The sequence below is a fragment of the Perna viridis genome, chromosome 9 (genome assembly GCF_037379345.1).
Source record: "Perna viridis isolate PV_CMFRI_1.1 ecotype Kerala chromosome 9, ASM3737934v1, whole genome shotgun sequence".
NCBI classification, from domain to species: Eukaryota; Metazoa; Mollusca; class Bivalvia; order Mytilida; family Mytilidae; genus Perna; species Perna viridis.
This window is the reverse complement of record NC_142453.1, coordinates 37256951-37281233: the sequence shown is the minus strand read 5'-3', so window position 1 is coordinate 37281233 and position 24283 is coordinate 37256951. Positions and strand designations below refer to the sequence as shown.

Sequence of the window (24283 nt, the reverse complement as noted above, 5' to 3'; positions counted from 1 at the left end):
CGATGAATCGCATGTGAAAAAAAAATCAATATCTTTAAATACATAAACCAATCGTCAGCAATTGTGTAATTTGTTCCGCAATGGCTCAAAGATGATCCTCACTTGCAATATAGACTTTATCTAATAGGAAGCTCAACGGGACGGACGAAATGACAGCATGATCACTTTACACCTTCATTTTTGCATGCAGAGAATATAACAAACTTCATGTACTAAAACAAATGGTAATCTTTTTAACGTAATCTCGAATAAACATTTCAGTCTTAATAGCTACTGATTAAGAGGGTCACTGGTATGCATGGGAAATCAGGATTGATTCATAGACCCCTTGAAATCGGGTATTTTGTTTTGCATGAAATCTTGAATTTTCACTAATTCTACTCCATTTTTTTCTCACCTCACTTCATCCGACCTTTACTTTGATTAATATTCCGACCACACGCCGTAACCTAAAATTCTGATTCCGTCCCTTGAAATAATTGGCTGCTCGATGGAACGTACGTGGTCTTTCCAATCTGCTGGTAAAAGAAGAAAGAGATATTAAGATAACTAACTGTTCAAAGTGAAATGAAATTGTCGTTTTAATAGTCTTTTGCATTCGTCTGTTAGTTAATATTTTAGTGAACAGTTTCTTTCATGATAAATAACATTTCATTTTTTTGAAACAATCAGGGTACGGTATTCAATTATAGCCTTTTTGATCTTTTGATCCAAATTTTAATGCAATAAATCTTTTTATTTCGTCTATCCATGAGCAGTGCTATAGCACCTAAAATGATTTCTGTAGTTATGAAACTATATACAGAAAACGGGACATGAAGAAACCTCGTAAATAAAATAAAGCGCTCACATGAGGCTGAAATATTTCCGATAACATCAAGACATAAGGAAGTATCATCTAAAAATAGAAGAATCAAGAATACCCGAAAAGAAATCACAAATGGTCAACTTTATGTGGTATCTTTTTTTTACCTGAGAACGTCTCATTTCATCTCATGGATTTGTTAACCCAGTCGACGTAATGTTCGTGCAAAAACAAGGTAATCATAAACCAACAATTTTTATCATTGAGGTAATGTCCGTTTAAAATCAAGGTAATTTTATCAGCTCCTAGATATTGTGATCCAGCCGTTGTAATGTTCGTATAAAAATAAAGGTAATAATAAACATACATCATTATCACACTTTATCAATTCAAGTTTCTCTCTCTCTCTCTCTGTGTGTGTGTGTGTGTGTGTGTGTGTGTTTAATATAAACTGGAAGGAGTGAAAGAAGTAGACAGACTGAATAGATAAAATATTTCTACAAATGGTACACCATTACTTTTTGATTTTATTGATCATAGTAGTTTTTTTTTAAATTATTTCATTTAATTAATGAAGATATCACTTGATTAAGGGTGTTGCACAACTACGATTACTAATGTCGTTTATTCGAGATCACACGTTATACCATCCCGAATCTTAAAGTGATTCTACTTACAAAAATACAAATGAAATCCTGTTCAACATAAAATGTCAGCTCAAACTTAAAGTCAAGGTTGAACAGAAAGCAATTAGAAGTATTTTTATTCAATATAAATTGAATGTTTGCTTTGTGCGTCTTTATGTACTAACATTGTGTTCACATATAATGCGATTTTGTGTCTTTAAATTATATTTTAGATTGCCAAATAAAAGAGAGAACGCATAACGGAACACTGGTCCTTAACAACTATCCTTTCTTGAGCCATGAATTATCCACTTCGTGTTTAGGAATGATTTGCCCCTTCCCGAGATTGTGTACCTGTAATGGCAAATGGATGGAACCAGTTTGTAAGTTTTGTTAATGTTTAGATCTATAAAACATAATTTAGTACACGGGAAAAATTGCAACATATATTTTTTTTATGTTTAATATTTTACGGACCAACACGAAAACATATGAAAAAATATTTAGCAATTTTTTTTCAATAAATGCAATTGTCTAATTTAATATAGAAATCTTTTGTTAATAATGTTTTTTTAGATAATGAGTAGTCGCAATTATTTTACAGGCGTCACTGAAGGTGTATACTCTTCGCCAAATGTATCCCAGCCAGACCTAGGTTTCTATCCTTACTATCAAGTCACATTCCAGTCATCAACTTATCTATTTAGTTATCAGACCATGACGTTTTACGAAGCGGAGGTAGGTTTTATCGGCACTATAGTATGAAGAACTGTTTATAGAGTGCTACATAAGAAACATTTGCATCATATTGTCTTTTCAACATATGGAAACGTGTATAGGATTGATATAAAAACATGTATTTTTGTGCCTATAGAATCACATTGCAACATATGTTTACAAATTAAATCATATGAAAACCATACTACATTTTCACACATTTAAAGTCACACAAATATTTATACTTTCCTTAATTTGCACATCCATCTCTTCCCTACATTGTGTATATTGATCTTTTCACGTTCAGTTCATGTACTTGGATGTTTGGGTATTTGAGTTCTTCCATCGTTGATGCTTCTGTTTTTTATGCTGACATTCTGCAAGAAATTCTTAACGTTTGAATTGACATAAAAGCAAAAATATACGGCAAGTAAAAAACCAATCTCTTGTTTAATGTGTGCTTTAAACCGCAATGTTTATTTTTCCAGGATGCATGTACATCGATTGGAGCAACTCTCATCGAAATTGACGATAGACTGGAACATGAATTTATTCGATGCGTCACAGAGACAATTGGTGATTAAATATTGTAAACATGAAATTCAGATTTGATCTTTGATACTAAGAACTGACATGACAGATAACAATAAAAGTTAATTATTATAAGCCTAGCACTATAGATCTCCATTTAATTTTGAATGTGGCAAGCATCATCCCAAGAATTATTCAGTAAAAAGAGCAAGTCCACTTTAAAACAGCAGCAACAACAACAACAAGATAATAATACTTATATCCACAGATAGTTACTTATTTGGAATTGCAACAGTTTTCAATAAGGCTCCTTTACATTTTAAGTATGGTTTAACCTAAATACTAGGCACGGGAGATTCGTCAAATCTCAAGATAATCAATGTAATTATTCAAATGAATTTGTTAGGTTCTAAAAATAACTTTCTATCTATCGTAAAATACGTTTTACTGATTATAGTGTAAAAATTCAGTTGGGAATTTTTTTCCTTACTTTTCGGTAGTAGAATGAACTTTCCACTGAAAGATTTCCAATAAAAAATATTTTGGATTTAAAAATGAATGAATCACTAATCATAAGCTTCCTTGTTTTAAGACATAGCTGTATTTAAATACAAAGACGCATCTTTTATTTCCCCATTCATATTACTGATTGTTTCGTTCATAATGGTCATTTATTATGTAAAGTGACACCCTCTTCAGCCAAAACAAATATATTTGAGACAAGTGCAGTCTGTCCTGTGTTATGAGGGTTCTCTTGTCGTTCATTGAAGATCCATGGGTAGCATTAGTAGTGGGTAACACTTTCATCCCCGTGATGTTGTTGTCTGTGACATATTCACCATATCTACTCTTGTTTTAAAAATGCATCTTTTTTTGCAGTTCATAACCCACCAAAGATCTCGGTTCAAAGCTTTTTGTTGTTATTTGGTGGACAGACTGGTACATTATCTTGTGACGTAGAATCAGCTTCTGCCATTATCGATGTTTATTGGCAAAGAACTACAGGCTATACAACAAAAACCATACGATTTGACACAGATTTGAATAAATACTCTGGTGCATCGAAAATTGATCATTATTTAACTATATTTAATGCTGATAGTAACGACTCTGGGGTCTACTTCTGCTTTGTAACAAACTCCGGTGGAACATCGCAAAGTGAAGGAACAGTTCTGGATGTCAGTAAGTGTATTTGTTCTACATTAATTCAGCAGGAGATAGCTTGATATATGTAATGGTACAGACGAGTTATATGGAAATCTTTAATTCAACACTTCCATTTAAAAATCTGTAAAAAAAGTGTTATGCTTATTTTCCCCGTCGTTTTCAATTGATTCAGTTTTCACATAATAAGATTGACTCTTAAAATTCTAATTAAAATATTAAAATCGAAATCTGAATTCATTGTTTCTCAAATGTATTAATGAATGACAATTTTAAATTCTGTCCAACAGACGTGTTGACGATTGCATTTACAATTCAAGTCAAATTGATACGCAACAGACTTGTTGAATCACATTAATGCACTATTGAAATGAATCTGTAAAATAAGTTTTATAAATGAATGAAGATGATGAGATGATATTCATTCAACTTATTGTTTTTTTTAAATAAACTGCGAATTATGTTATTTTCACAGCTACTGTGACTGCTCCTAAATTATCATACTTTGCAAACAGTGGACAGACCATTACTTTGGAATGTCACGTTTCATCGGTTTCGATTGATATTATTTACTGGCAGAAGATTTCTGGTGGAGTTTTGACGTTTATATCGTCAACAACTAATGTATTTAAATTTTCTGGTGCAACTGTATTTTCTCCATCATTGACAATAATCAATGTAGACAAAAATGACTCTGGAGAGTATACATGTATGGCCACAAATGGTATCATAGCATTGCAAAGCTCAACAATTACTCTGTCGGTCGACGGTGAGTGGACTATATTTAAACTTTTCAAGAAATAATTGCTGAGGGTTTAATTATTGAATCATGTTTTATCATATAAACCGCAAAGGAACTGGGCAAAAGTCATAACAACTTATATAAAATGTCCTCTTCTATATTACATGAATAAGTAATTACGTAAATATTTTGCTGGCAAAAACAATTATAACTACACAATGTACAATAACGAAAACTAAACTAAACAAAACGACTAATTTTCTATAGAAAATGTTGTACACATCTGATGTAAGATGAGTTTTCGCATAATTATAATTTTTAAATAAAAGTATTTTAAATTCAGATTACTAAATAACTCTAACCCAAGAACTCCTGTCAAAGTGCCATGTGTGTTGTTGTCATCACTTTGCCGTCTTAAGCAATTTACAAAGTTTTCCTCTGGCCTAAAGTGTTTAGCATGATGAGATCTATCAGTTGTCAATTCATCGTGTAAATCTGTTAAGCCATATTGGAGTTACTGCTTTTTTTTCGGTGTGTTTTTTGCTATTTTAATGTTATTTCTTTCTCTCCTCTGACCTCTCCAAACCAATTAGAATCAAACCGCCGTTACTAGAAATACTGAAAGTTAATACACGGCAGATCTAATAAAAAATGATTTGACTGTTCCTCGGGTATGAGCGTTCAGAATTTTTATTAAAAAAACAAACAAACCAAAACAAAATAAAACAGGACCGCTTTAAAAAAAAATGAAAGTTGTTTATCGACCCATATGAGTGGTTCAGGCCCTTTTAGACCCTTTATTAATTTTGAAATTAATGTTGATAATATAAAAGAGTAATCAAGGGAACCAAGGTAATCAAAGGAATATAATCCAGGGACAAAGACCAGACATGGAAAACAGACATACACAACAAAGAACATGAAGTAACCAAAATCATACATACAAAGTAACAAAAGCAAATGAGCAACTTGGACTCCACTGTAAACTGGGAGCATGGACCAGGTGCACCGGTAGGGTAAGCGTCCTCTGCTTTTCTAGAAACACCCGCTGAGTTGCTCATAAAAAGTGACATTGATTCTTTTTAAGGAATAACAACAACGTCCACAATAAAGAGTACCTATCAATACAGCACGCATGATCAAGCGACAGAAAATGCCATGACTGCTACCACACCGTCAAGTATATATCATTTTAAGTTCTTTGTAGATCTTGTTTTGTTTATGTGTTGTACTTAAATAGGTCTTTTAAACTGAGTAACTTTTATTTTGGATTTGCGTCTTTTACACAAAAAAGTCAAAATTTGTTAAAATGATATTTAACGTCATAAGCATTAATGCGTCATTACAAAATACAACTTAAGAATATCTTCTTGAAAACAATATTAAAAGAGACGTGACACAAAAAATATCATTTTATTAATGTTTTTATCTCTAAAACTATAGTATGTTTATATCTAGTGTAACAAGCGGTTTCTCATCGGGGTTCCGCAAAATAAATTGGAATTATTTATTTGTCTTTTCACGACGACTTGATTATTATGCATAAATGGAAACCGGAAGTAACGCTGAATTACCGTATATGGAAATGCTACGTCATTGGCGGGTTGTTCATGAAATCCATGGCCTCCTGATGACGACGTAACTAGATTGCGATTGTCACATGATAATTAACATATGATGGTCATTTTTTTTAACTTTTTGTGAGTAAATATTTAGAACTTTTTTGTTTCCTTTTCCATGAGTGAAAAAAATGCAAAATAGTTTTCTATTTTAGATTTACCAAAGGTGTTTATAACTTATAATTCTTACTCCACTATAACAAACTCAGCTGTCACTTTGGCATGCTCCGTTTCATCGAATGTGAGTTTCTTAGAGGTTTACTGGAAAAGAAATGTGAATGGATCAATAACGACGATAGATAACGTCGAAGGATTTCATAGTTCAGTTCAAACAAACATGTATTCTGAAACAACAGAAACTTACATAAGACCTGCAAGCGTCCCATTGCCATCAAAATATTATGGTGCAACTTCTGGCAACCCATCATTGACCATCGTCAATGTTGTGAGTGCCGACGCTGGAGAGTATACATGTTATGCTAGAAACGGTTTTGGTACATCTCAAAGTGAAAGCATTACGTTGATAGTCATAACACCCGGTCAGTATAAATTATATCAAATTGGTCGAATATATATCTACTTCGTGAGAAGTCGGTGTCATTTTGGCAACATCATTGAATAAAACAATCAAAGTTCTCAATAATGTTAATAATAAAATATAAAAAAAATGTTTCTTGTAATATCAGGAAGGTTTTCCACCACCTTCATGTTTTTAACTCATTTTTCTACATTTTTATCTAAGGATGAGTTTATGCTTGTTCCGTTTTGTATATATAATACAGTCATATTAAATGAGATTTAACTAATTCTATAGAAAAATAAGAAAAAATATACCATGCATATTAAGCCGTTATCTCCACTCTATAAAGGATTAATTATTTCAATTAAGACACATTTTAAGTAATTAACGATTTATTTTTAATAAAACTTGTTTTCAGCTTATAGCTGGTGGATTGGATTGGAAGTGAAACAAATTTTTGATGTTCCTAGATGGCAGTCGGGTAAACTTCTTTCATTTGCACGCTATCCAGACTTATTCCTTAGTTACATGACTAATGAATTTGGGTCGTGTGGAGCATTGCATTACTCCGATTTAAAAATGCTTCAAAAGACAGCATGCAACAGTTCTAATCGTTTTGTTTGTGTAAAGAATGGTAATTAAAGTAATGACCATGTGTTCTCATAAACAATTTTGTATCTTACAATTCATTTCACACAATTATAAAATAATATTTTCAGTAAAACGTAAAACCGTTTGTGTGAAAACCAAGAGTACAACAATCTCGGGGACATTATGTTAATGTTTGTGATGATATCCGTCTCAGACCAAAAGAATAAATACGTAAAATTGATATAATTTATATTTTTTTCATTTTTTGTCATGGTGAAAATGATACCTTCTTTAAATCTCATGATTTGTTATTGGGACTTGAATCAACACTGGTTATACTATTCTTCTTTCTAGTTAAAAGAAATCGGCATAAAATTTTATTCATTTTAAAAATCATACCGAACACAACACGCAACAGCACTTTCATTTTCACATGAAGTTTCAAGGTTGATTACTTTAATGATTTTCAATCGAAATATTACGAAGAAGAGGAAAGAAATACTTGTTTATCATATGAACACTCTAACAAAGTTGAGATTAAGGGTAACATATTTTGAACTGTAATATTCTATGTTTTAAATTTTGTAATAAACATACAATAAAGTACAACAAGCACGCACAATGGTAAATTTTGGTTTACCGACAGTTTTATTTAGTCGAGTTACACTTCTGAGAAGGTTTGGAAATCAAAACCATTCCTTTCGCCAACTTATTTTTGATTGAATTAAGTTCAGATGTTCATCGTTTCATGGTAAACGAAAAATAAACATTTTTTTAATACTACAAGGGTATGATGAATGTTCACGTGACGGTTTTAATTGTATTTATACTGTACCAACTCTAAAATTAATCTTTCAGGTATTGAAAAAGAACAATTCTGTGTAAGCTATTACACATTTTTTTTCTAAGGACATAAGTTATATAAAATATTTATTAAAGGACAAAAACTTAAACAATAAAGTATGTAACATATGAACATTTGATGGGAGTGTCATTGTCATAGATGGGACAATTAACATGAAACCGATATAACTCAGCCAACACATCCTCAGAAGTATGTAAAAAAACAACAAAAAAGGTGTGGCGAAAATTCGGCCAACCAATAACATACACTTATTCAAACACAATGTTCTGTCATTAAATTGTCCTTTGTTAATTTGGTTGTTTAATTACCCACCATCTTGACACTTAATGATATGCAAAGAAGTCAATATGACTGATTAGATGAGTGGCGAACTTGATAATATAAATAGATAAAGTATATTTGTGGACAATTAGGAAGGATTTTGTAAGGATATGTAATTGTAAAAAATGAATACTTATGTTTATGTAGCATGTTTTTACTGTTTTGACTCTTGTTATTTTACTGACTGTAGAAAAAACATATAATGTAGTTTGAAACAGTGTTACATAGATACTGCAATATTGAATTTTTTTGTATTGAGTTTTATTGTTAACAGGAGATTAAATAATTAAGGATTGTATATTATATTTCATCAACATCAATGATTGACTTCCATACTTCTCCAAAGGTACAGTTCACAATAACTATGCCGTCAACAATGTTTTATTATTTCGAATACCTTTCCTTACGGTAGATGCATGTGAGCCCGACTAAAAATTCTCACCCATAACTAAAGTTTTGGTACAATGTAAATCATACAATCAGTCTGTCAAGCACTTTTTGGGTGAAAAAATAAGGAAATCATGAAATAATTTTCTTAAAAATCGGGAGGTTATCAGGAATTTTTTAACATAAAAGGTAACGTAATAATACATGATAAATTCCATGAAAATGGATGCCTTTCACCCCTCTAAGTAAGAGCTTTCTAGAAATGTTGCATTTTGAAAAGCAACACTTTGAAAGAAGTTAAAACACTTTGATTAAAATACTTAGTAAAAGATGTATAAAGTCCCAGTTTGAATGTAAAACTGCAACCCAGTGAATATATAATATCATTTTTCATAATATAATTCAGTTTTAACTTGTTTAACACCATGAAATATATTAATATTTTAACAACTTTTTTTGTGGTGAAAAGGTTCAAAATCAGGATTTATCAGGAGTTTTTCTAGAAATTTCAGGAAAAAATCAGGAATTGCTCAAAATCAAGGAAAAATCAGGAGTCGCTTGACAGACTGCACAATAATTCAGACATAATGAAATAAAGCCAGCTGCTCTTCTTAAATCTCATCCATTTGTCCAAAAGTATAGAATAAAAGAAAATAGCAATAATTAAGATTTAATCTGACAGGATCATGATTTTATATTCATTCATAAATCCATTTAAAATGATCTAGTCTGTCATTGTGAGTGTTTATGTCACAATAAACCTCAATGTTTAACATCATAAATAAAAGGAATTTATTGCACAGATCTTTTCTGTAATGTAACTAAATATAAAATAACAGTTCCCCTCACTATGTCCTTCTGTCTTTACTTGTTCATCCTTCACAATCCTGGAAAATGGAATTTATTTTCAATTAGAAAAAAAAAAAAACTTTAATTCAAATCATCTGATGTTTATATAGAAAAAAGTTTGTGCAACAGACAGAGAAATAAATATACAAGTTATAGATATAGTAAAATATGAAATAAAATGTAATAAGTAGAAAAAAATTAGGTCTGATTCAGATCATAAAATATACACAGTGATTATTCTGTACTTTAAAAATTACACTCTTTGACTATTCAATCTTTATTTTGTTTTAGATATGTCTCAACATTTTGGTATAAATTAATTTGCGATTAATACTGTAATCTGATTGGTTAAAATAATTTTGTTATGTCTCAATGGATAAAAAAAATATTGACACATCTATATTCAGTTAAATTCAGAGTTACTTTTCTCATGTTTAAAAATAAAAATATCTTTTAAAATTAATTTATAAGAATTGGTAATGATAAAATTTTGTCTATTGAAAATAACATAAATATTCCATGTGCATATTTTGTTTATTGCACTTCGCGCTATAAACAATATACACATGGAAAATTTATGTTATTTTTCAATAGACAAAATTTTTATCATTGCCAATACTTAAGTAATATGAAAATATATTACTTACAAAGTCAATGTTACATGGCTTTTTTTTTTCTGTCAAAATCAGTCCCGATTGGGTTTTGATTATGTTTAATCAAGTAAAAGTGAGAAGATGTGCATGGCTATCTAACTGGCTGAATAATGTCTATATTTAGTCTTTGTCGAAGTAAACATTTTTCTTATATACACTACATTTTTCTTTTATACACTCATAAGAAAACAAATTGTAACAAAGGTAGATTCTTCTTTATTAAGCAATGCCAATTAACCATTAACCTTTCTAAACCCACAGGTGTCTTGAACTCTTGTTTTGTTTTTTTTTTTTTTTAATGTTGATATTAGTCACCAAGATTCAATTAACACAATTTTTACCTCTCCATAAAAATACTGTTCTAAGAGATCACTAGCTTGGTGTCTGATGGTGTCGTTGCTATGGTAATCTAAAGCTTCTAATCTTGAAATTCCTTCACATTCCTCAAATACATGACTTCCCTAAAATCAAATGTGCATAATAAATAAAAAAATCACAACAGTAAAATGCTTTACTCCTTTAATCACTTCCAAAATTTTTGACATTGATACATGACTGAAACAACCTTTTTATTTGAGACACATTTATCACTTAAGTGTAAGTGTTTGTAAGAACCAGGCAAATGGGAAAAATCAGAAACAGGCATGTCAAAACCTCACCAATCTGACAATGTAATATCACTCAAGGATACTTTCTCTATTTGAAAAGACCATAATTTGATCTCTGCATCATTGGCTTTACACAGAAATTTTTCAATAGAATGTCAGAAAAATGAGGTTTTGATAGTTATCTGTCCTTGAAATGTTCATTTTCAGTGCATTTCAATGATATTATAACTCAATGCGCCAACATGATATGAAAATAAGTGTTTTTTGTCCTTGATTCTGATGGTGCAAACAGTCAAATTACACTCTCAAAATGATGGGTTTTCCATACCATGTTTCACCCACTGCCTGATTCTTACAGAGACTGACACTGTATCCAAAATTCAGCTAATTTCAAATGAAAGTATCAATCTGATATATATTTATTATATAGATAGCAGTGTTTTATTGAATGTATCCAGTGTAATGAATTTTTATAATTCACACTGAAATAAACTTGGTAATTTCACTCTCTGACTTTCTGTCACCAAAACATCACATTTTAATATCAATCCACCAATCACAGAATCTAAAATTTATGCCAACAACGCTTGAGGATTTAACTTGTGCACAGAACTTGTTTGCACACTCGTTAAATCTAGGCGTTCTTTGGCACTCATTATAATATTTTGGTAATTCACTCTATCCAATTAATTATCCTATTAATATATTCTGCTTAAATTGAAAAAAAAATTTATGTGCAAATAAAAGGATAACAATATTGATTTCTCCTGTTACATGACTCAGTGTTGTACATGAGATCAGACACTTCTTCAAATGAAACCAATTTTAAAGAAAAATTTTGCTATTGAGAATCAAAACTGATACATTTGACTTCATTACTTCCCTACTCAACATGAATTAAAATAAATAAATAAAAATGTATTTTACAAGTATGTTGCATTGGCATGGACAAAAGTTGAATTTGGTCCATTCATAATATATATCTGGATATAAACACACTTACATTGGTGGTCATCCTTAGCAACATCTCAACCAATGACAAACCAAGATTTAATATTTCTATGTCAGAAGATTTCAGCACTGGTGCTACCTTCTGGAAGACTCCATTGTCCACAAGATGATTACAGATATCATCACCATGGCAGGCCATATTACACAACACATACAGGGCCTAGAAATTAATAAGTAAACATGACCTTGATATGGCACTTAAAACATTAAATAGGTAACAGGTATATGTCATTTTATGTAACGGTATATGATTAAAAGTTCATATTTCAATGTTGAATCTCTATTCAGGATTATAATGACGTGACCTAATACCATTTGAAAAGTCCTATAAGCAAATCAAATATTTAAAACAGAATAAAATGAATGGACCTATTACCACAGATAATATTTGAGATGTGTCTATTCTGTTGGCTGTATCAAGTATAAATATACATATAGTATACAATAGCAATATATACAGTAAACAGTAGATAATAGCCAAACAATTATCAAACAATTATTCTCTGCAGCATTTTTAAAATCAAAACTATCCAAAAATGATATACTCAAATATCATTATAAATAAAGACATACATTCTAACTAAAGTGTTGTATCGATAGCTTTGTTGTTTTGATCATGAAATACTTTCCTTCTAGTAAATATGAAAGGTATATTATGAAAAAATTTACATTTACCGTGCTTGTCATTAAAATGCTTATCTAATTGGAATTGGCTTAACACATAATGTTTCATTAACTGATAAAAAACATCTTTGAGCTATAAATATAGGCCTTTATTTATACCACTTAAAAGATATTCCCACAGCTAAGTGGACCATCTTTGAGCTATAAATAAAGGCTATGCCCACAGTTAAGTGGATTATCTTTGAGCTATAAAGGCTATGCCCACAGTTAAGTGGTATAATAAAGGCTATGCCCACAGTTAAGTGGTATAATAAAGGCTATGCCCACAGTTAAGTACATGTAGTATAAATAAAGGCTATGCCAACAGCTAAGTGGACTATCTGTGAGCTATAAATAAAGGTTATACCCACAATTAAGTGGTGTAAATAAAGGATATGCCCACAATTAATTGGTATAAATAAAGGCTACACCCACAGTTAATTAGTATAAATAAAGGCTATGCCCACAGTTAATTGGTATAAATAAAGGCTACGCCCACAGTTAATTGGTACAAATAAAGGCTACGCCCACAGTTAATTGGTATAAATAAAGGCTACGCCCACAGTTAATTGGTATAAATAAAGGCTACACCCACAGTTCAGTGGATTTCTTTTATTGTGATCATTAAAAATGATTGACTAATAGACCAGAGAAATACTGTATACCAAGACTCATAGAACAGTGGTAACAGGAAATTGTCAAGTAATTGTTTTATTATCACTACGGAAAAATTACAATATGCATCTAGCAACCATACCCAAAATTACAATATACATGTACCAACCATACCCAAAATTACAATATACATGTACCAACCATACCCAAAAATACAATATACATGTACCAACCATACCCAAAATTACAATACACATGTACCAACCATACCCAAAATTACAATACACATGTACCAACCATTCCCAAAATTACAATACACATGTACCAACCATACCCAAAATTACAATACACATGTACCAACCATTCCCAAAATTACAATACACATGTACCAACCATACCCAAAATTACAATATACATGTACCAACCATACCCAAAATTACAATATACATGTACCAACCATACCCAAAATTACAATATACATGTACCAAACAAACCAAAAACTACAATAGCAGTAAGTTTAAAGGCATCTTCCATGAAAAAAGATTTAAAAATAATACAAACTGGATTGGGAATTCCTTACCTCCATTTTGATATCAAATGCAGCTGGAACCTGTTCCAATATGAGGGGTAACAGTGGACTATGTAATATTGTCTTACAGGCACTTGGTTCACCTAAAAAGAGACAACAAATTGTTTACAAATCCATCACTTGAAACAAACAACAAAATAGGTATTCCTCATTTGTTCCATAAAAAAGACAATATTTAACTGTCAGAATGAGAATAAGACCTCTACAGCCATCTTCATATTGTGGAAACTAACTTTTCACAGCAGTACTTTGAAGGATTTTCATTTACCAATTAAGCTAGAAGACAAATTATTTGAAACTCATTAAAAATGCATAGTGTTTTAGTATGTATTGTATGTTTCATCTTTTTTGATCATTTTCAATTTTTTCCCACTATTTTCATAAAACAAGTGCCTACAACAGTTTAGTTAAAAATTTCCATATGAACATAACACTGTTATACAATAACAAATTATTACTTATACAGAGTATACTAGAAAACTAAACCATGATTAGAACTGTTGAGTTTATGTAGGTTTCAAGGTACATACTAGTCAGATTAGATAAAACCCATAATGTTTCTTTCTTAACATGTCTGTGTGTTGCTGATAAACATGTTGCAAGGACGGGAAGAAGCTGTTGGTTATGACATGCCATTGTTGTGTATTCATCTGGTCCACTACATAAGTTACCAAGGCAACGCAATAATGGTGTCTCTACTATCCCATCCTGTCAAAGGTTACCATATTGTCAGTACAATAATAATTATAATAAAAATAATAGCTAAATATTACAGAAGTCTGAGAAAAGAATTTTAAGCAGTAGAGGGCATTTACAACATAAACTGTCCTGTAACTTGTCAACTTTAATCTAAGTTTAAATGCCTTTGCTGATGGAAGTTGTAACATTGAAGAATGAATTCAAAAGCTAAATAAATCAACAAAAATAAAAACAAAGAAATTTTGTTTTAAAAAGATTTGCATACTCTACATGTTCATACACATGCAGCCAGTCAATGTAGCATTACATGGACCATTAGAAATATCACACTGATTTCCAATCCTATTTCATAACCTACTGATGGAATACTTTTAATCAAATTTTAACAACCACATGTACCTAAATATGGTTAAGTTTATGATATTGATGGTCTATGGCAAGTTTACCTCATCATATCCAAAAATAGATTGAAGGAATTAGATAAGTCTGTTTAGCAAAAAACTATAATACATATTAACTACAGCTTAATTGTATTTATGTCTCCACCCCCACTTTGGTAGGGAGACATATTGATTTGCCCTGTACATCTGTCTGTCAGTCTGTCGCTAGTTTTGTAAGCACAACTCTCTGAAACTTCTGCACCAAATTTCACACACTTTTTTTAAGTATTTAGGACATGCTATGTACTTGTGCAAACTACCAGAAATTTATGATCCACTAAATTTTATGAGGTTATACCCCTTTGATACACGTTTTTGAAGGCAAAAAAAAGCAAATTTAATTTTTACATGTTGATAAATGCTGACTTAAAATTTCCCTTGATGTATGATCAGAAAGGAGTCTACTAAGCCTTTGATTAAGATTTAAGTAAATGACTTCTAAATAAACACAACCCTTTTTATAAAACTTTTTCATAAGGGTTAACATCAAAATACTTTTTACATTTAATTCCTTGTTGTTATAAATGTACAATATAACAAGAATGAATATGGAGAATATGTTGAAGGGATGAAAAATGTCAGACAATGTATACATACTATGACAACTCTATGTTTACTTTCAGCTAACTGTGCAAGCAGTACAACTGTTTGAGCTAAAACACCATGCTTTACCATTTCTTCAGAAAATTCACCACTGAAAAGATATGAAGTATTTCTACAATAATCTTTTCCTGTAAAAATACCTATTATTTACAGACATCATATACATTTAAGAGGGGTACTACCAAATCTGGATTGGTACGGCAGGAGTTACATATATTTTAACTTGCTTATTATAAGTACCCAGCAAATTACCAGTTTTTTAAAATATTTTTGACAAGAATTTTAGGTAAGGCATGCCATACCAACAAAAACTGTTGATAAGGCACTAGCTGTACCTGCTTACCAGATGCTATGCCCTTCCATGTCATGTTCAATTCCATGTTTGAATCTAAAATTGGTGGGTGTAGTAACATAACTACAACAAAGTAGTATTTAACACTTACAAAGATTTACATTTAGAATAAAACTAGAAATACTGTTAGCAAGCTCACAAAGAGAATATCCCCACCCTGCTTCAACTGGACTCAAATGTAAAACCTTTAATTTGGGATCATCCAATAGTAATTATGTTCCTTTATGCTTATCTACATATGATAACCTTCTTATAAAAATAACATAAAAATTCCTTAAGTGCTTTAAGAGAAGTTGTGCTTACATGTCCCAGGTTAACATATAAAGCCATGCACAGGGATGATCTCCCCTTTGGCTCCTCTGAGAGTAATTGTGTCCTTTATGCACATCTACAAATGATGTTGTTATAATCCTTCATGCTCATTTACATATCATACCAGACCTTCCTATAAAATTTCATCAAACTCCCTTGAGCAGTTTAGGAGCAGTTGCAGTTACAAGGTTTTAACATGTAAAACCCTTAATTTGGACTATCTCCCTTTGGATTCCTCTGCCAGTAATTATGTTCCTCCATGCACATCTACCTATGATGCCAAAACTTCTTATAAAATAATAATAAAATCCCATGAGCATTTTAGGAGGAGTTGGGCTTATGAGGTTTTAACATGTAAAACCTTTAATTTAAATCTAAAATTGGTGGGTGTAGTAACATAACTACAACAAAGTAGTATTTAACACTTACAAAGATTTACATTTAGAATAAAACTAGAAATACTGTTAGCAAGCTCACAAAGAGAATATCCCCACCCCGCTTCAACTGGACTCAAATGTAAAACCTTTAATTTGGGATCATTCAATAGTAATTATGTTCCTTTATGCTTATCTACATATGATAACCTTCTTATAAAAATAACATAAAAATTCCTTAAGTGCTTTAAGAGAAGTTGTGCTTACATGTCCCAGGTTAACATATAAAGCCATGCACAGGGATGATCTCCCCTTTGGCTCCTCTGAGAGTAATTGTGTCCTTTATGCACATCTATATATGATGTTGTTATAATCCTTCATGCTCATTTACATATCATACCAGACCTTCCTATAAAATTTCATCAAACTCCCTTGAGCAGTTTAGGAGCAGTTGCAGTTACAAGGTTTTAACATGTAAAACCCTTAATTTGGACTATCTCCCTTTGGATTCCTCTGCCAGTAATTATGTTCCTCCACGCACATCTACCTATGATGCCAAAACTTCTTATAAAATAATAATAAAATCCCATGAGCATTTTAGGAGGAGTTGGGCTTACGAGGTTTTAACATGTAAAACCTTTAATTTGGATTATCTCCCTTTGGAGTTAATGAAATTAACGTGTACCTTGATGCTAAATGTGTAAAAACCCATGACACTTCAGACAATATACCAATGTTATCTGGATGGTAGGTATAATGGGGTAATAGGGCTGGAATAACATGTCCTTGTACCATTTCCCTGAAATACCAAAAATAAACTAACTAATTGATGTTACATGGCTAGAATCATGGGACCTTGGTCCATTTCTGTCAAACATCAAACATCAAACTATCTAATTGATGTTACATGGCTAGAATCATGGGACCTTGGTCCATTTCTGTCAAACATCAAACTATCTAATTGATGTTACATGGCTAGAATCATGGGACCTTGGTCCATTTCTGTCAAACATCAAACATCAAACTATCTAATTGATGTTACATGGCTAGAATCATGGGACCTTGGTCCATTTCTGTCAAACATCAAACTATCTAATTGATGTTACATGGCTAGAATCATGGGACCATGGTCCATTTCTGTCAAACATCAAACATCAAACTATCTAATTGATGTTACATGGCTAGAATCATGGGACCTAGGTCCATTTCTGTCAAACATCAAACATCAAATATTACTTTCAGCTAAGTGTTGAAGTCATATTGATTGGCAAATCTTTAAATTGCATACAATATCTTAAAAAAAACATTACAAAATGGTGTAAATGAGTACTATATATTATGATTATCCTACCATATTTTCTTAAAAAAATCAATGTCCTACTTAATTCTGTAAGAAACTTTTATAACCTTACTGCACCAATGATTAGCTTTTTTCCCTTTCGTACCAGTATACTTTAAAATCCCTGAATCTAATTGATGTTTTAACATATAAGTGAAATCACAAAAATACTACAGTGTGATACCTTGATATTTCAACAGAATCCTTGGCCAGATTAGATAAAGCAAAGGCTGCAGACTGTACAACTGATGGATGTTGGGACTAAAAATATAAACTGAACAAATTATATTCATTTAAGTAGACTAAAGGTTTGTAATTCACTACTGGTGCACTATAGATCCTTTCCTGCTGATTTTCTGAGCAGGCTCAGTTGGTACTTCTATGAAGTAAGTGTAACACTTTCCCGTAAAAATTAGGTTAAAAAAACTGTTAGAATATTGTGGGAAAGTGTATAGTGTTTTTATTGCAGAAGTACCAACTGAGCCTGCTCAGAAAATTAGTATGAAAGTTTTTATTGTAAAGAAATAACAACTTAAGTATAATTAACGAACAAATTCATTCAACTCATCAAGGTTTTCCATCTACAGACAACTGTTAAAGACACAAGTAGTTGAAAGAAAACACACACACAAAAATGAGGAAGTTTTCTCTCCTTGTGCACCTGTATAATATTTGCACTTGTTGGAGGAGTTTTCCCTTTGTCCCCAAGTTTTTGAGTTTTGGATATTGCATTATTCATGGATACCCTTGATTGCAGCTTAAAATAATTACCAGAATCACAATATAGCATTTGATATCTGTATAAACATGACATCAATATCTTTGGAATGAAAGGTTTTTGCATTAGACAAATTTAAGGGTTTGCACGTACATGTAATTAACCTTATAAAGTAAGTTCTAATTTAAAAAAAAAATAATTTGAAAATAAGAAAACTGAATACCACGTTTCTGTTAACTCAAATAAACAATTAGAAACAGAGTAATGTACTAAAACTCTGGATGTTTACTTTAACTTACCTGCATAAGTTTGATAAGTGGGGCAACAACACCTTGTGAACGTATGAGATTTCTGCATTCTGGACTGTCTCCTGCTAGGTTACCTATGGCCCATGAACTCTGATCCTGTAAACGATTAACACAACTGATCTACCATCAAGGTTTTTACAGTTGTTCTGTGTGCAGAATAATTTCTTTAAGAATTAAATTTTTCAGGATACAAAGTAAATTCCTTTTTATTATAAAATCAAAATTAAAAAAAACAAACAATATCAGATTTATCTTTCAAAGGAATACAAAACTCGCAATCTTTTTTGTAGTTGTGTTTTTGCAATAACCTGTTTTTCATTTTTATCTGCTTTCGTGCAGTGTCAAATTTTATGGTGACAAATCATGCTTTTTATAAAATTAAACTGTCAATCTGTAAATCCAGATACATCAGATACTACATTGTATTATGACTTATCAGACAATATTTCCCCAGTTTACTCACCTGTAGTAAGTAGTTATCCCCACTCAGGTAAGAAGCCAGGTATGGTGCTACGTATTTCATAACTGTCATGGCATGATTGTGTGTACCTGCTGCAATGTTTGTAATACACCAACCAGCCTCCACTTGTAGTTCTGAGTTGGATCCAGTATATATGCCTACCAGTGTGTGCAAGGCATTCTCTTCACTAATGAAAAGATATAAATAAAAGTCAAATGTATAGAGAAAAAACATCTAATGAACATGTACATCATTTGCCACTAACAATGTATATGGGTATGTACATTTTGTACACCAGTACATGTACATAATGAAAATATTTGTCACTAGATCAAATTGCAGCAACACAGAGCAATATAGCAAATATAACATACATGTAATTTAAAGGTAACTCATAAGTCACTAATGAAACTGCCAAAACATGTAGGTCATTTAAAATATTAATAGACTTTATTATTAGTCAAGTCACTCAATAATATAAACCAGATAAAATAAAGAAGCATCAAGATGTATTCTAAAGGTTCAGCTATGTACTACATAGTGAATTTGTATCTCTAGTTTTCTATTGAAAAATTATCTGCTAATATATAAAAACAAAATGTTAAGTGTAAGAAAAAACTTGTTTCCATTGGAATGTAGTACAATTCTATACTCTTAGCAATCCATTGGCTACCTTCCTATCCTTCTGCATTTTATTCTTCAAGAACAAATTATTCCAGTTTCAAGTTAAGATATAATAAATGGTTTAACATACAAACCCTGTATGTACAATGAACTAATACCTTAAAAAAGCATCAACGTAAGTTGTACCATGAGCAAAGGCCTGTTTGAGAAGTTTGAGGGAACCAAGAATGTCTGACCCTGCTTTCTTTATTTTAGCTGTTGCTGACTTCACCTAAAATATAAACAACAAAGGTTTTGCACATAGTCCATATATAGGACACAAACTTCAGATTTAGTTACAAGACTGGACTTAGCTATAAGTCTCTCTGTAATATACATGTTCATTTGAATTAATATTATTACAATGTACTACCAAACATTCAATCACTATCCATCTGTAGTTGCAGTACATATATGTAAATAGTGAATAGTTTAAAACAATGTTGATATACACATCTTGTAAAACATTAACTACAAGAAAGAAACTAACACACCTCACTGACTGTAAATTCATCCTGTATGTCTTCTCCATCTGTCAGGTGCCAGCGCTTACTGCTTAGAAATTTGTCTTTCCTTTGTTTCCTTAAAGCTGAAAAAAAAACAACCACAAAGGTCTGAACAAGACAAAATTACCATTCAAATTTATTAATATAAAAATAAAATAAAATAAAACATGTAAAAATACACTCTAGAGTGTAAATAGTGATGTACAAGGTGTACAACTAAGAAAGATCATTGCCTATTTGTTTAAACCATACATGCATATTACAAACAGTGTACATATGGTACAACAGGATATATGTGGAATTGAAACTCTTCCAGATTTATGTATACAATGTAACCCAATCAGGAGTCAAGTTATGAATACATGTATGTTTGTGTTTGCATTCCTCTCATTTTAAATAAATAAAAAATACATGTTGCCATTCTCCAATCTTTAATTTTTGGTACAAACTCATAGCAAAGCAACCCTATTTTCAACAGAGAAATTAATGAAAATATAGTTTATTACAAGTGACATCTTCCAATGCACACTCTCAATCATTTTCCTTAATTAACTTTTACATTGAAATATCATAGACAGAAAAAGAACTACATATAAAGACATTATACTTTTATATTGAAACAAAACAGATCAAAGTATTTATTATCAAGAACTAGTCATTGTTGAGCACTAGTCATGACTGTCTCGAGATACATTGCATATATTAATCCTACAACTGAAGGATATCTCCTAACAGCCCAATAGTACATGTATATACTGGGGTCTCACTGTATCGCGGCAGTTAATTGTTTTGTTGACTGGGGTTAATTTGTCTGAAGCTACATGTAGTACAACATTTAACATTTCATTGCATTCAACCTATTTTTTTTCTGATGCAGCATCTTTAACACCCATTAATTGCTTGCAAAAAGGTGAGGTAAATTTCTGTGCCTACAAAAAATTGTTCCCATTGTATCACTGTATTGGAAGGAAAATTATCTAAAATTATTTCTATCAAAACCCTTGCCATGGTAATTTGAAGGGATGCACTTCAACAACTTGTCAATGGATCATGACAACTTTTAAATATAGATTCTACAACAATAATGAGTTGATTATGGAATTTCTCACATCGAGTGAAATAAATTTTATAGTTTTTGATTGCGAGGCTTGCCAATCTATACAAACTATAAAATTTATTTCACAAGATGTGAGAAATTCATAATCAACAAGCTTTAAGTGTAGACTCTGTTTCCCTAATGCCCTAAAGAACGTCACAAAATACCAAAAAATGAAAAGCACACGCATCGTTATAATTCTGATTCATAGGAAACAGGTTGACATCACACAAACCCAAACATTTCAAACAAAAGAAACCAGACAATTTCACAGGTTTTTTTCACCTCAAATCTTCCTGAGTCCCTTCATAATTCTTATTTAAGGTAAGAAACACCAAAAATATCTCATTTAACAGAAATATAACTACAATGGCAATCAAGGTGATTCAAGATGGAGTCCAAGACAATCGTTTTCTAAGCCAATCGAACTCTGAGAACGATAAAGTCACTAGTGATGAGAACTTTTTTTCCACGCCGGTCAAGTGGTATGAAAATTGAAGCAAAATTAGAGAAATCCTATTTTTATCTTAATTCATTTTAACAGCAATTTTCTAAACATGACCATCAAAATTTTTGAAAATGGATAAAAATCACATCAAAATTTCAAGTTGGTACCTAATTTTTTTGTCCTTGAGGAAACTTGACAATGCGTGGCTTCAAAGTTTACACTTAGTTCATATGTCAAGCATGACAAACACTGATGTGCATCATTCCATGTTCTTGATCTAGCCATACAGCGATACAATGGGATCTGTAATATACATGTAGTGCCTTATGTAATGGAAGTGACTTTAATCTGTTTACATATACACCTGGTTTTCCTATTATCATGTGATTATCATATGATTTTGTTATAGATATAAACAGTAGTGAGCTGAACTCAGTGTTTTACATTTAAGCGTTGAGTCTCTGTTTTTTACATATTTTTAATGTGTTTGAAAACAAAATTGAGTTAATTACCTATGAGTAACAATCATCACTTTGATTGGTCAATTAATTTGTCATTTAGTACATAAGCGAGTTCATCAGCCAGTTTATCGCTTCTGTATAGATAGCCATACAGGTGTGTAGCACACCGCTTCTACCCTGTAAAACTGTTACAGTCGGCACATTCTTTCCTTCTAACTTATCTATGGTTATGCTGTTTTCTCACAGGAATGTAACATTCCGAGAGAATGCATTTGCTTAGATTTATTTGGAGCTTTTGGCTTCTTTATACACTAAATCATTACAAAATTACTTATATATCTGGTTTTCTGTCAAACTACAAATATAGCATGGTAACTACTGTTTAGGGGGTAAGGTTGGTGGTTAATAAAAGCCAGTCACTTCCAGTTGCATTTCCATACCAGTTAATTTTGAGGTCATTAAGCGTTATGCATTTACAAGTGATACATGTATGCACCATTGTTTTATATCAAAGGCTTTGTACTTGGTGTAGAATAAGCTATGTGTTTCTAAAGAGTTTTCATTTATACAGTGCTATAGTTGCGTCCCACACAACAGAGTTACAGTGTTTACCCCAGGCCCTTAAAGCGCTGCGTATACAATGCTATCGAGATTGAACACTGCGCTATCAAAAAAGATCGTTACTGTGCTATATGCTATATGTGTGTCTTAATAAGGTTATTTGGTCTGAATACATTGTATAAGTAGTTGATATAGACACCTTAAATCTAGAAAAGCGAATACATTAGTGAATGTTTGGATATTTTCTATCATTTTTTAAAAGAACAGAGCACTACTTGTACGGTTAAATTGGTATTGCTGTTTTCTTAGTCACATTTCAAAGTATAAACTGGCCATTATCACTGAGAAACTTGCACATACTGGAGAGAAGACTCTCATTAGTAGACATTACACTGTTCAGAAAATTTAATTGGAACAGAGTACATTTCCATTTTGTTTAAAAGTACGTGTTACATTTTTTAGATCATGCAAATCAAGAAAATCATACCTATTTCTTCGTTACGATTTCGGCTTCTTATCGTCTCTACATCGTCTGATTTGTGTTTATATTGTGATTTTCGGTCCATCTCATATTGGGATATAATCGTACCAGGGACTGAAACAGCAATGCGGTTATTTTCGAATATTAGAAGTTAATTACCAAAAAAAGATAAATCATAGTATATAGCATGGCCGTTTTATTTTCTGTAAAGTCTTTGACCACATGAATACGTTTTCATTTTATCATAAAAATGAAGGCACAAGTGATCTACAATTAAATTATTCGATTGTTATATTGATTTTTCATAGATTTAAGCATTTTGAAAGTCCTTTACTGTCTTATTTACTCATACTATTAAAGTGGTATTTGGTAGTTAGAAAAGCGCGCCAAATTTAGAGATGGTAAGATATAGATCGAAGAAGATTTTGTTTATCAAACTATGGGCCTTAGCCCTATTGAGACAATGTTACAAACCAAAACAATTGCTAACACTTATCATTTTATTGCCTAATCATAGAGCCTTTGCAGGCATACTGGTCAAGGATAGGGGCAAGAAATATGTGCAAAATCCAAAAGTGTAGTATAC

At 31.5% G+C, this 24283-nt stretch overlaps 2 protein-coding genes across 3 annotated transcripts; one reads left to right on the top strand and one right to left on the bottom strand.

The window, feature by feature from the left end:
- The first annotated feature begins 899 nt into the window (after positions 1-899).
- On the top strand, positions 900-8588 carry LOC148608254 (uncharacterized). The gene is made up of 9 exons (XM_088545501.1): positions 900-1040; positions 1665-1814; positions 2036-2169; positions 2637-2724; positions 3559-3861; positions 4319-4612; positions 5673-5765; positions 6360-6743; positions 7143-8588. The coding sequence occupies exons 1-9, from the start codon at positions 1022-1024 to the stop codon at positions 7364-7366; spliced, it is 1689 nt and encodes a 562-aa protein (XP_088401627.1). The 5' UTR covers positions 900-1021; the 3' UTR covers positions 7367-8588.
- A 276-nt stretch (positions 8589-8864) lies between these two features.
- LOC148608253 (uncharacterized) lies at positions 8865-23816 on the bottom strand. Of its 2 annotated transcripts, XM_088545502.1 has the most exons (13): positions 23704-23816; positions 20639-20733; positions 20264-20376; positions 19485-19668; positions 19013-19117; positions 18180-18256; positions 17342-17455; positions 15613-15709; positions 14407-14584; positions 13868-13959; positions 12002-12169; positions 10732-10851; positions 8865-9775 (listed from the first exon to the last, which is right to left on the bottom strand). In XM_088545502.1, the coding sequence occupies exons 1-13, from the start codon at positions 23780-23782 to the stop codon at positions 9761-9763; spliced, it is 1437 nt and encodes a 478-aa protein (XP_088401628.1). In that variant the 5' UTR covers positions 23783-23816; the 3' UTR covers positions 8865-9760. The 2 variants fall into 2 exon arrangements, with proteins under 2 accessions (XP_088401628.1, XP_088401629.1); XM_088545503.1 differs by lacking the exon at positions 17342-17455.
- Between the last annotated feature and the right edge of the window lie 467 nt (positions 23817-24283).